Source organism: Myiozetetes cayanensis, unplaced genomic scaffold (assembly GCF_022539395.1).
Source record: "Myiozetetes cayanensis isolate MyiCay16 unplaced genomic scaffold, myiCay2020 scf1103, whole genome shotgun sequence".
NCBI classification, from domain to species: Eukaryota; Metazoa; Chordata; class Aves; order Passeriformes; family Tyrannidae; genus Myiozetetes; species Myiozetetes cayanensis.
The window spans coordinates 1-12750 of record NW_026086720.1 but is presented as its reverse complement, the minus strand read 5'-3'; the positions used below and the strand labels follow the sequence as shown (position 1 = coordinate 12750).

The following is a 12750-nucleotide window of genomic DNA, read 5'->3' as shown; positions in this document are numbered from 1 at the left end:
CCGACGATGCCACGGCCGTGCCAGAGGAGTCCCCCGCTGCCAGCACTGGGGACATCTCCGAGGGGATGGCACAGAGGGGCTGGATCTGTGTCCCACCCACAGGTAAGAGGGACCACAGCTGCCCTGTCCGCCCTGGAGAGCCACTCCACGGGGGGTTCGGCTGCGGTGGCGGGCTGGGAGCCTGCACCAGATCCACGGGGGCTGTGGAAACACAGAGCTGTCCCCCTCAGGCACCTGCCTTTGCTGTCCCCAAGGTGGGAGCAGCCCCCTCCAAGTCCCCCCGGAGCCACAGGGGACCCCCCGGCACAACTCCCGGGGCACATGGACTATGATGATGTCGGCGCCCTGGGGATATCGCAGTGAGGATGTCCGGCCACGCCCCATCCCTGGCGACACGTGTGCAGGATGGGGAGGGGCTGTGCCATCATCTCTGATAATGTCACGTGGAGCACTCTGGTGTCACTGGGAGGGTGATGTTACGGTGGAGAAAATGAGGGGGAATCAAGGAGGTCAAGTGGATTCCACCAAAAAGGGAGGGGAAAGCCCAAAACTGCCAAAAAATTCACTGGGAAGGCTTGTGTGTCTCTGTAAAATACTAAATCCTTTAAAGTTTTTTATTTTAAAATATATTGTCAAGTAATACTAATTCATATAAAAGCTGATTTCAAGACAAAGCCTCGTATCTGCTGTATTATATGCGGGATTTTAGGATATAATAAATTCCAAACGTGAATCCATAGGGTTTGGAAATTCAGTCAAAACTTTCGTACGCATCAGTTAAACACTAAAGGGCTGGAAGATGTCAGGCAGGCACTCGCCGTGCAGCAGCAGGGGCAGCTCGGCGTGACGGGGGGGTCGTTCCTGTCCCCTCGCTGTCACCCCCAGGGCGCGGAGGGGCCGGGCCGGGCGGGCAGAGCGGGCGGGGCGGGGCCGCAGGGACAGCGCGGGCTGCGATTGGACGGGGGCGCTCGAGTGCTGATTGGGCAGCGGCTGCCGGGCCCGCGCTAGAGAAGGGCGGGCGGGGCCGGCGCGGCTGCGGCTGTTTGTGCGTGAGGGCTGAGGGTGGGGCCGCTGGGCTGGGCTGGGCTGGGGGCAGAGCGCGGTGTGCTCTGTGCCCGTGGAACGGGGGAGCTGGGCGGTGTTTGGGTGCGCGCTGGGCTGGGCTGCGGGGGCTGGGTAAGCCCGTTCCCTGCCGGGGAGCCCCGGGGGGAGCCGTGGCGGGGCTGAGGGGCTGTTGCTCTCTGGGTGCATCAGGGTTTGCCTCGGAATTCCAAAACCTTTCCCCGTGCAGGGTTACGAGGCAAAGACTCATCTCACTTAGTTTGTTGGTGCTGCATTAATGCTTTCTGCTCCTTTTCTAAAGAAAGAATGAAGAAGGGAACTCGGGCAGCAGCCAAGCAACACCAAGTTACTCTGCAACCAGGTGAATTGCCTTGAAGTTGATAAGGTGGTCACTTAGAACTTTGGGGGCTCCAGGCACAAGTGACCACCAGAGACCCCCGATGGAGCCCCTCAGAGACCTTATAAGCGTTTGTGTGTATGGTCACAGGTGCTGGGGAATGTCCTGAATATGAAACAGGAATGCAGGGAACAAAATGAACCCTCATGATGCCTTGGAGTTTTGATTTTTTAAAAATTTTTGTAGATCTTAGAATTAGTTATGTAGTAAATGTAAATTTTAGAGTAGCAGCATATTATCCCTTTACCCTTTAACGCACCAACCGCACATAGCAAACCTTTTTACCCGTTCCCATATCAATTCCCCTAAATTCCGCTGGCCTGTTTACTCTCTTTTTCAAGGTAGAATTGTAGAGAACACCCTAACCCTATGGAAGAAGATATAGCCATAGACGCAACAACCTTCAAGCCTAGGACTCTGGAAGGCCTCCAAGAACATTATGTGCTCTGAGAAAGATGAAGATGAAGAAGAGGGGCGTCCCAAAACACCCCCAGACCCAATTCCCAAGAGAGGTGGCGGGGGCAGAACCTGTGTGGTGGCCGGACGGGGATTGGGTGAAAATCATTAAAGCCTTTGTATCCTTATCTTAACTCCTACCTAAATTGGCTTGGAGTCTTTTTTTCCCCAGAGCCGTTTAGGCAACAGTGTAATGCTGAGCCCTCCCATCAGCTGCAGTGGAGACACCTCTGTGTGCACTGTGCGAGCCAATGGCCAGGACCCCAGGTGGGCTGGGATCACTGCATGGTGTTGTAAGCAAGGAATGCCTGGCTTCTAAAACTCCCCAGCTGAGTCTTAGAGGCTTCTTTGCTGAGCTGTTTTCAGGCAGCCAAATGGGCCCCCAGCAGGGACTCTGTGCCTGCTCTCCCGTGGTTCTGAGGGATCTCTGGGCCTTCACGCCAGCACCGAGATGTTCTCGGGAAGGCTCTCAGATCCCCGGAGCAGTCTGGGACACAGGCACGATCCCCCTGCATTTTGGGAGCAGATTGGGCCCCCTGGAGGGACAGTGCTGTTGGTGCCCCCCGGGCTCAGAGACCCCAAGGATTCGAGTGCAGACGGAAAGGATTCTTCAGGGAGCTCCTGTGGGTGCCCCAAGCTGGGGAGCTCAAAGCAAGGTCCCTGGAATGGATTGAGGCATTCCTGAGAGTATCAGAGGTGTACCTGTCCATCCTGGCCATGGAGCTCTAGAATGGACTGTAATTGGGTTATAAAAGTGGTGCTACAACTGCAAAAGAAGTGTGGGATTGGGATTAAGGAGTGATGGTACCATTGGCTGTTTTCTCTTGAGTGGAATTGTGAGAGCTGCAGGAGTGCAAGGTGTGGGTTCCAGTCCCCACCATTTGGTTTGCACATGTCCTGGTCAGACACAGTTACAACTTCCTCACTCCTTAACACAATAGAAGGAGAATTATGAAATGGCACTGTGAAGGAGTTTGACTGTGACAGGGGTTAAACTGGGAAAACAATGAGTAATTCCTCAGTTTCTCTTTGCCAAACTCACCCAAACCTCTGCTAGGAAGAGATTGGTTGGAAAAGTTGAGGCAGAAATGAAATTGAAAAATGGGGAGATTGAAATTGTAATTCCTGAAACCAAATGTGTGAGAGCAGCAGCTCTTCTTGTGCAGGGAATAACTCCTGTCAGCAGCACCGTCCTGAGTGAAGTGGCAGATGGAGTTGTTCGTGTTGTGTGGTCCCTTCCCCGACATGTCATCCATCTCCTTCACCATGACATCCACCTCCCTGGAGCTGCTGGTCAGTGCAGTGGGTGCCATACGCAAGGCTGAGTAGACGTCACTTGGCAGGCCACAATACAGCACAGAACATACCATGTAGACATCCCATGTCTTCCACTGCTCCACAGGCACACGGCGCCAGGTCGGAGTGGTTATGGCCTCCTCCAGCCTCCCGTCGCACCGGCTCTCACCCTCCACCAGCTGCAGGGAGTTGACGACGCCTGTAAAATGACCTGGCTCAGCGCTCCCCTCATCCCAAAACAGCCCTGAGCGCTCCACTCCCAATTCCTGGGGTGTCCCAAAAGCCCTTGAGGGCTCTTCCCACAGGTGCCACACAGACCTGAGCAGTTGACGGCGGCGGCGTTCCCCGGGGTGCAGGGGGGCTCCCCCAGCACCGCCACGGGGCACTCCCCCGGGTGCCGCTCGCTCCCGCTGCAGCCAAAGGCGTCCGGCCTCAGCGGCCCGTCCCCACTGCCGAAGGAGCCTCCCGGGGGCACGGTGACAGCATGGCCACAGCCCAGGTGGAGGCACAAGACTTCGGCATCGGGCAGGTCCCAGTCGGTGGCACAGACGGACCCCCACGTGCCCCTCACCGCCACCTCCACACGCCCGGCACAGCCCGAGCTGCTGCTCCCCAGCCGGAAGCCCGTGTAGGCTGTGGCAGAAAGGGCATTGAGGGGGCTGATGGCACAGGGACCCCCAACACCCCCGGTGTCCCCGGTGCTTACGGGAGCAGATGATGGTGGCGTGGCCAGCGCAGCCCTGGCTGTGGGGCACCTGTTGGGCGCAGGTGCTGAGGAGGGTCTCGTTGCCGGTGCAGGTGAATCCTCCCTCCCAGAGCAGCCCCATTCCTGCCCCAAACCGGCCGCTGCCGGGGATGGCGAGCGCTGTGCCACAGCCCAGCTCCCGGCACACCACCTGGGCCGCTCCCGGCACACCACCTGGGCCACCTTCATGTCCACGTGCTCCGCACACATGCCAACCCAGGCCTGGTGCTGCCACACCTCCAACTGCCCAGCACAGGCTCCATCACGCCCGACCAGCCGGGAAAACCCTGCGGGAGTGGCGCAGCGTTGGCACTGAGGGATGTGCCGGGAGCGCTGTGTCCCTCCCAGCCTGGCTCCTACCTTGGCAGACGACGGCAGTGTCAAAGTCATGGCTACCGTTGTAGGGTCCCCAGCCACGGATCTCGCAGTCCCAGAGTGTGGCCTCATCCCCCTTGCAGTCCACCACGGCCAGGTTGATGGGCCCGGCCCCTGCACCAAAGCGGTCGCGGGCAGCGTAGGCACCGATCGCCGAGCCACAGCCCAGCTGCCGGCACACCACGGTGGCCCAGCGGGCCTCCCAGTCGAACTCGAAGACGCAGACAGAGCCCCACTCACCGCTGTGATTCACCTCCACGCGTCCGGCACAGCGCCCGCCGCCGCCCACCAGCCGCAGCTGCCCGGAGCCTGCGGCACGGAGGGTCCTGAGCCGGGACCGGCACCGGCAGGTCCCCGCTCCCACCACCCCGGCACTCACCCCCACAGAGCTGCAGGCACAGGAGCAGCTCCAGCGCCCCGACGGACCCCATCCCACCGTCCCGCACCCCCAGTGCAGGCGGCGGATGTATCGGTAGGGCAGCCTTTATCAGGAGGGGGATCTCCCAGCTGCAGGGCCACGGCCTCCAATAACCTGCTTCGTGCCCAAATATGAGGCTCGGCTGCGCTTCTGGCGTCACACACCTCGCCACAGTGGGCCGGCACACGGATGTCCCCGGGGGGAGCCGGCCCCCCCCACAGCACCTGGGCCGAGGGGGCCCCTCCTGTATCCCCCCGTGGGTCCAACTCTGCCGCTGGAGCCTGGCAAGAGCCATCCCCCTGCTGACAGCATTCACCCCCAATCCCGCCAGAGCCTCCGCGGGACCGCCCCGAGGAGCGGCACGGGGCAGAGCCCCAAGGCCCCGTCCCCGGGTGCCCCCTCCCCGGGCGGTGGGAGCAGCCCCGGCTCCCCCCGGGGCGGCAGGTCCCGGTCCCTCGCGCAGGCGGTGGCACATGGCGCTGCTGCCGCAGCTGTGCCCCCGCGCTCGCCTCGCCCCGGGGCAGGAAGGAGGCGGTTACCGCCCGGCGGGGACGCGGCGTCCGCACCGACCGCACGCGGCTCCTGCCACCTGCGCCGGCACCGATAACGCCGGGACTCTGCGCTGCCCGCGCCCCGCGGCTCTGTCCCGCTGCAGCTGCGGCTCCTCAGGAACCGCAGCGTTAAGGAGACGTCCCAGTCTGATCGTTCCTGCGACTCCCTGTCGTCACGCTCCCAGTGCCAGAGATTTTCACTGCAGGGAACAAAACTCTGAAGATCTGCTCTGATGGGAAGTTCGAAAAATGTAACTTCTCAGAATGAGAAAGATTTCTGCTTCCTGGAAAATCTGTTTCCAACTGAACTCAGAAAGTACACACTAGAGGTTCAGGGAAAAGGAGAAGACTGAAGCAATGACCCACCAGAAACCCATCAGAACTCACTGACACTACTTCCAAGGCTGCTGGCGCTCCTTGGGAAAGCCTGGAAAACCCTCAGAAGTCATGCTGATTTGTCCTGATTTGTCCCAGTCTCTTCCTGGCCTTCAACTGCTTTTAGCACAGATGCTGCTGTCTCAGTAAGAATCCTGGAGAATCCCTGGGCAGCTGATCCACTCTGCCCTGTGTCCTGCTCTCAGTTCCTGCCTAGTCAGAGCCAACCATGCCAAGGGCACGAGCACTTACACCCTGGATAGCGAATGGGGGACTGGCTTGTGTAGAATTCACCTAGGAAGTAAAACAGGGGGGTTGTTGGAGGATCTGACTCCTTAGGGAACCTACTGGGAGTAGAGAAGCACATTCCCAATCTCCAGGTGTGTGGGTGGAGTCGTGGAACGTAAACCAGCACAAAGCGATAGCCCAAAATGAACCGTGGGAGAGCAGGACCAAATGAGGGTCACTGTCACTGTGGAAAGGCAAAAGGAATTGGCTGGGACCTGGATTGTCCCCTTGGAGATGCTGGTTGCTGGGATTTAGAGAATGCCCTGCCTTAGACTGCCGAGATCTCTCAGTGCAGCGGCTTTCGCTGACATGGCAGCACAAAGATTGTTCTCTGAATGGGGCCAGGGTTTGGATTCCGGGATCAGCTTTGCAGGTTTAGATGAATTCTACCCACAGCCCGCAGTTCCACACGGAATTCCTGCTGGAATAGCCTCCCAGTGCCTCACGGAGCCCGGATCTTCCCCTGCAGAGCTGCTGCTTCAGCGCCAGGTTTGCCAGGAAGCAGCCAAGGGTCCAGGTGTGCTCAGCGGGATCAGGACAAGGACAGGTTAATACTGCATGGAATTTGCTGCTTATAACCCTCATGCCCATCCCCATTGATGTTCCTATGGGGGACAGCTCTGGTTGCCCAGAAATGGCCTGTACAAAGAGTTTTGCTGTTGGATCTGGTCTCCCTCTGGCCGAGTTATGGAGCAGAAGCACTAACACTGGCCCAGCTCTCAGTTCTGCAGCTGTAAATCTTTGTATCCTGTAAAATACGTTGACTTTAAGAACGTTACCCTGTGTTGAAATGTTTATGTATTTTGTCTGTTTCCTTCCTTTTGGAAGGTGAAAGGTCATTAAACACTGGATTTATCACTCTTCCTGCTTCCAGTGGGGAGTACTGGCTACTCTGTTTAAACTGGTGACTGAAAATTTGACACTAAAATTGAAATAATTTTGTTAAATACTTGGGAAGACTTTTCATAATATGATTTTTTCCCCTTGCCTTTCCTAGTGAGGATTCCAGTCCATAATCTTTCTGTTCATTTTCTTTTGGATGCTGCAACTTGCTGGGTTGGGGGAACTGTTCATTCCCATTTCAGTTTAATTTTCGGTATTTCATTAATTCTCTGTGGAAATCTGCTTTTAATAAAATGGACCATGAGGATATTGATGACATCACGTGTTCCAAGGATTCAGGTGGGTGTTCATGCAGACCAAGGACTTTTTTGGATGGAAGAAACTGCACCAATCTCCAAGGAATCTCAGTCTGGGTTTTTTCTTTCCCCTAATTCTCCTTGGTTTAGGGGTGCAGTGCAGCCATGCCCTGTCTTTTAAGAGTTTTCTTTGTACAAATCCAGAGGAGCTCCTTGGCCTGAACAGCTGCCTGATGGAGCACATAGAGCATGGCACCAGCCAGGCTGGAGGTGTCCCAGAGGTGTCTTGGGGCTGGCAGAGTCCAGCTGCACTCTGGAGAGAGGAAATGGAGAGCTGCGGGAGCCTGAGCAAGCAGAATTGCTGATTTTTAGTTCACAGCCTCGGAAACCGGGGGTTTGGAGGTGCAGTGGTGCCTGCAGCTCCTTTGTGGCGCGGCTGCAGCGAGGCTGAGCCCTGGCCCTGATTGCCCGGGCCATGGGCAGGGGGCTCTGTGCCAACCGGGGGAGCAGCAGGGCCCCTGAGGCAGAGAGGGCAGGGGGGCTGTGGAGCTGCCCCGGGGGGAGCAGGGGGGACTTTCCCGGACCGTCGCCTCTGGACCCCCTCGGTGCCATCCTCGCCCACCGGGGGCCGCTGCGGTCGGGCCGTGAGAGAGCGGGAACGGGGAACGTCCCCTCGGCTTGGGCCTGGATGGAGCGGGGATGGGGAATGGGGAACGGGGAACATCCCCCCGACTCCCGGGGGCTCCGCGCGGGGATCGTGGTCACGGTCCGGGGCCATGGGCGGGGAGGCCGCGTCGTTCTGCTCTGCTTCCCACCCTACCCCGGGCTCCATTCCAGCGCCTGTGACGGACACGGTGCCGTGTCCTTGGAAGGGTGGGAGGTGCTGACGGTGTCCCCGGGAACCACTGCCGGGGTCCCCGCCCGCCGCGGGCAGACCGGAGCCGTGCCGTCCCCCGCTGGGCGGGGTGACACGGGGTCCCTGGCAGGTGACAGGTGCCCGGTCCCAGGCGGGTTGGAGGCACGTGGCGGTGACTGCGCCGCTGGAGCTGTGACCCCGCCGAGAACACGCTGTTCCCCCGGCACTGGCACTGCTCGGCGCTGCTGGAGGGGCTGCTCAGCCCCATCCTCACCCTCACGCACAACCGAGACCCCGAGGGAGCTCCCGCTCCCCCCTGCCGCACGCCTTGTTTGCGCTGGTGCTCGGTGCTGGCTCGCCCAGGCGGGTCCCCCAGCGCCGAGTGGGCTCTGTGCCCCCCCGTGCCTTGCCCGTGGCCAGATGCCGGCGCAGAGTCCCGGCGTTATCGGTGCCGGCGCAGGTGGCAGGAGCCGCGTGCGGTCGGTGCGGACGCCGCGTCCCCGCCGGGCGGTAACCGCCTCCTTCCTGCCCCGGGGCGAGGCGAGCGCGGGGGCACAGCTGCGGCAGCAGCGCCATGTGCCACCGCCTGCGCGAGGGACCGGGACCTGCCGCCCCGGGGGGAGCCGGGGCTGCTCCCACCGCCCGGGGAGGGGGCACCCGGGGATGGAGCCTTGGGGCTCTGCCCCGTGCCGCTCCTCGGGGCGGTCCCGCGGAGGCTCTGGCGGGATTGGGGGGGAATGCTGTCAGCGGGGGGATGGCTCTTGCCAGGCTCCAGCGGCAGAGTTGGACCCACGGGGGGATACAGGAGGGGCCCCCTCGGCCCAGGTGCTGTGGGGGGGGCCGGCTCCCCCCGGGGACATCCGTGTGCCGGCCCACTGTGGCGAGGTGTGTGACGCCAGAAGCGCAGCCGAGCCTCATATTTGGGCACGAAGCAGGTTATTGGAGGCCGTGGCCCTGCAGCTGGGAGATCCCCCTCCTGATAAAGGCTGCCCTGGTGCTGCCGCCTCCACTGCTCCGGCACTGCCGATACATCCGCCGCCTGCACTGGGGGTGCGGGACGGTGGGATGGGGCCTGTCAGGGCGCTGGGGCTGCTCCTGTGCCTGCAGCTCTGTGGGGGTGAGTGCCGGGGTAGTGGGAGCGGGGACCCGCCGGTGCTGGTCCCGGCTCAGGACCCTCCGTGCCGCAGGCTCCGGGCAGCTGCGGCTGGTGGGCGGCGGCGGGCGCTGTGCCGGACGCGTGGAGGTGAATCACAGCGGTGAGTGGGGCTCTGTCTGCGTCTTCGAGTTCGACTGGGAGGCCCGCTGGGCCACCGTGGTGTGCCGGCAGCTGGGCTGTGGCCGCGTGGCCTCGGCGTCCCTGTACGCCCCGTTCGGGCAGGGCACCGGCCGGATCTGGCTCCAGCCCTTCTTCTGCCGCGGCACCGAGGAGGTTCTGGAGGAGTGTTCGCACTTGGGATGGGGCCAGCACTTCTGCGGCCACGAACGGGATGTGGGCGTGATCTGCACAGGTGAGGGGGCCGGGCTGGCCGTGCCGGGGCACCCACCTCGTGCCGGGCTGTGCCGGGCAGGGCTGAGCTGTGCCGGTGCCCCGGTGCAGAGGCCGTGGAACTGAGGCTGGTGGCCGGCGGTGGTCCCTGCGCCGGGAGGGTGGAGGTGAAGCTGCGGGGACGCTGGGGCTCGGTGGGAGATGACATCTGGGACATGGAGGACGCCGAGGTGGTGTGCCAGCAGCTGGGCTGTGGCTCGGCGATCGGCGCCTACGCTGCCCGCGACCGCTTTGGTGCAGGGGCCGGGCCCATCAGCCTGGCCGTGGTGGACTGCAAGGGGGATGAGGCCACACTCTGGGACTGCGAGATCCGTGGCTGGGGACCCTACAACGGTACCCATGACTTTGACACTGCCGTCGTCTGTCAAGGTAGGAGCCAGGCTGGGAGGGACACAGCGCTCCCGGCACATCCCTCAGTGCCAACGCTGCGCCACTCCCGCAGGGTTTTCCCGGCTGGTCGGGGGTGATGGAGCCTGCGCCGGCCGTTTGGAGGTGCGGCAGCGCCAGGCCTGGGTTGGCGTGTGCATGGAACACGTGGACATGAAGGTGGCCCAGGTGGTGTGCCGGGAGCTGGGCTGCGGAGTGGCGCTCGCCATCCCCGGCAGCGGCCGGTTTGGGGCAGGAACGGGGCCGCTCTGGGAGGGAGGATTCAACTGCACCGGCAACGAGACCCTCCTCAGCACCTGCGCCCAACAGGTGCCCCACAGCCAGGGCTGCGCTGGCCACGCCACCATCATCTGCTCCCGTAAGCACCGGGGACACCGGGGGTGTCGGGGGTCCCCAGGCCATCATCCCCCTCAACGCCCTTTCTGCCACAGCCTACACGGGCTTCCGGCTGGGGAACAGCAGCTCGGGCTGTGCCGGGCGTGTGGAGGTGGCGGTGAGGGGCACGTGGGGGTCCGTCTGTGCCACCGACTGGGACCTGCCCGATGCCGAAGTCTTGTGCCTCCACCTGGGCTGTGGCCCTGCTGTCACCGTGCCCCCGGGAGGCTCCTTCGGCAGTGGGGACGGGCCGCTGAGGCCGGACGCCTTTGGCTGCAGCGGGAGCGAGCGGCACCCGGGGGAGTGTCCCGTGGCGGTGCTGGGGGAGCCCCCCTGCACCCCGGGGAACGCCGCCGCCGTCAACTGCTCAGGTCTGTGTGGCACCTGTGGGAAGAGCCCTCAAGGGCTTTTGGGACACCCCAGGAATTGGGAGCGGAGCGCTCAGGGCTGTTTTGGGATGAGGGGAGCGATGAGCCAGGTCATTTTACAGGCATCGTCAACTCCCTGCAGCTGGTGGAGGGTGAGAGCCGGTGCGACGGGTGGCTGGAGTTGGCTCTAAGCCCCGGGGTCTGGCACCGTGTGCCAGGAGAGCTTTTGTCCGAATGGAATTTCTAGTGTGGTGTGTGGGATGCTGGGCTGCGGTGGGCTGGACCAAAGTGATGCTACTTAGCCTTGCGTACGGTACCCACTGCACTGGACCATGCAGCTCCAGGGAGGTAGAATATTATGCTGAAGAGATGGATCCGACACTGTCATGGAAGGATACTGATCAGCAGCGCCCGAGGAGGTGGATGATCTCGCTAGAGGACAGCTCTAGTGTCTTGAGAATGGACCAGTGGGCCAACCAACATCCCTCATAGGGCAGCCATCGTCTGTTCAGGTGGGTGTCCCGAGTAGGGCTGTGGTGCTGGTGCCCCGAGCAGCCCCCCAGCCCGGTCCTTCCATGCCCGCAGGCAGCCGGCGGGTGAGGCTGGCGGGCAGTGCCGGGCGCTGCGCCGGGCGCGTGGAGGTCTATGCCAGTGGCACCTGGAGCACCATCTGCCAGGAGCGCTGGGGCCTCCAGGCCGCCGCCGTTGTGTGCCGGGAGTTGGGCTGTGGTGCGGCCCTGGAGGCGCCCGGCTCGGCGCGCTTCGGCCCCGGCCCCGGGACGCTGTGGCCGTACGTCCTTGACTGCGCCGGGACCGAGGAGTCTCTCTGGGAATGCCCGCGCTCGGAACGGCGCGAGTGCGAGCGCGGGGCCGGGGCAGGGGCCGTCTGCTCAGGTCAGTGCCGGCTGTCCCCGGGGCGGGGACCAGCAGAGCCCCTCGGGTGGTTCCCGGCCGTGCCGTGACCCCCCTGCACCCCTTGCAGAGCAGCTCTCCCTGCGGCTGGCGGGCGGCCGCGGGCGCTGCAGCGGGTACCTGGAGCTGCTCCACAACGGCACCTGGGGCCGCGTGTGCGCCAACGGCACCAGCCCCGGCACCGCCGCCGCCGTGTGCCGGCAGCTGGGCTGTGGGGACGGGGGACAGCTGGCACCCGGCCCCGCCCAGCACCCGGCCCCCGCCTGGCTGGCCTGGGTGGGCTGCGAGGAGGGGGCCCGCTCGCTCTGGGGGTGCCCCTCGGCACCCTGGCACCTGCAGGCCTGCGGCCAGGGAGGGGACGCCCACGTGGCTTGTGTGGAGGACAGTGACAACAACAGCGAGACACCCACCACCCCGTGCCCGGACGGTGCCACCTGCACAGGTAGCTCTGCCTGTGCCAATCCCCAGTCCCCCAGCAGTCCCCCCCTCAGGCTGGCTGGGATCCCCCTCCCCTCACTGCCTGCCTGTGTCCCCATAGATGTCTCCAGCATCACCGGTCCTACAGTGGCCAGGGGGACTGTTCCAGGTGCCAAGCAGGCAGGAGGCCAGGGGGACTGTGGCGGTGCCAGTGGTCCTGTGCGTGGTCCTGGGGACGCTGCTGTGCCTGGCCCTGGGTGCCCTGGCCGTGCTGATGTGCCGTGTCCGCGCTTGGCGCCGAGGTGGGTCCCACTTGGGAGGTACCGCGACAGAGCCGGTTTGGGGGTTCAGGGGCTCCCCCGTGTGGAACGGCTCGGAGGGTGGGCAGTGGGTGACCCCGGTGCCAGCCACAGTGCCCACGGCCCTGGGTGAGCGCTGCCTCTTGTTCCAGGCCCCGGCAGAGCCGTGGGTGCCATCCCCGACGCCATCTACGAGGAGCTGGACTACACCGCCATGCCGGAGTACCAGGAGGTGCCCAGTCGCCCAGGTCGGCGCAGCCCCCGTGCCCCAGCTCTGCCTGGACAGGCGGGCTCTGCCCCACAGTCCCAGCGCAGCAGCGGGTCCTGCTGGCACAGCACTGGCTCCTCCCCGTGGTGGGGGGTTCCTCGCTCCCAGTCACAGCCGTGCTCTGTGGTTGAGGTTGTGTCACCCGCTGTGCCAACTCTGGCCACCCCCAACACCGCTGTTTTCCCCCTCCAGGTTCCCCGCGGGAGGGATCAGTGAAGAA

At 63.1% G+C, this 12750-nt stretch overlaps 2 protein-coding genes across 2 annotated transcripts; one reads left to right on the top strand and one right to left on the bottom strand.

The window, feature by feature from the left end:
• Nucleotides 1-2350: 2350 nt before the first annotated feature.
• On the bottom strand, nt 2351-4762 carry LOC126635132 (scavenger receptor cysteine-rich type 1 protein M130-like). Its single transcript, XM_050306077.1, is given in 7 exon segments — nt 2351-2424; nt 3105-3410; nt 3530-3844; nt 3918-4137; nt 4140-4243; nt 4317-4640; nt 4711-4762. Coding segments are annotated over 7 exon segments (1395 nt in total).
• Nucleotides 4763-9023: 4261 nt separating this feature from the next.
• On the top strand, nt 9024-12510 carry LOC126635133 (deleted in malignant brain tumors 1 protein-like; the record flags this gene model as incomplete). Its single annotated transcript, XM_050306078.1, is given in 11 exon segments — nt 9024-9075; nt 9146-9466; nt 9556-9873; nt 9947-10249; nt 10323-10637; nt 10757-10866; nt 10868-10907; nt 11127-11528; nt 11617-11988; nt 12085-12300; nt 12415-12510. Coding segments are annotated over 11 exon segments (2545 nt in total), but the record flags the coding sequence as incomplete, so codon positions are not given.
• Between the last annotated feature and the right edge of the window lie 240 nt (nt 12511-12750).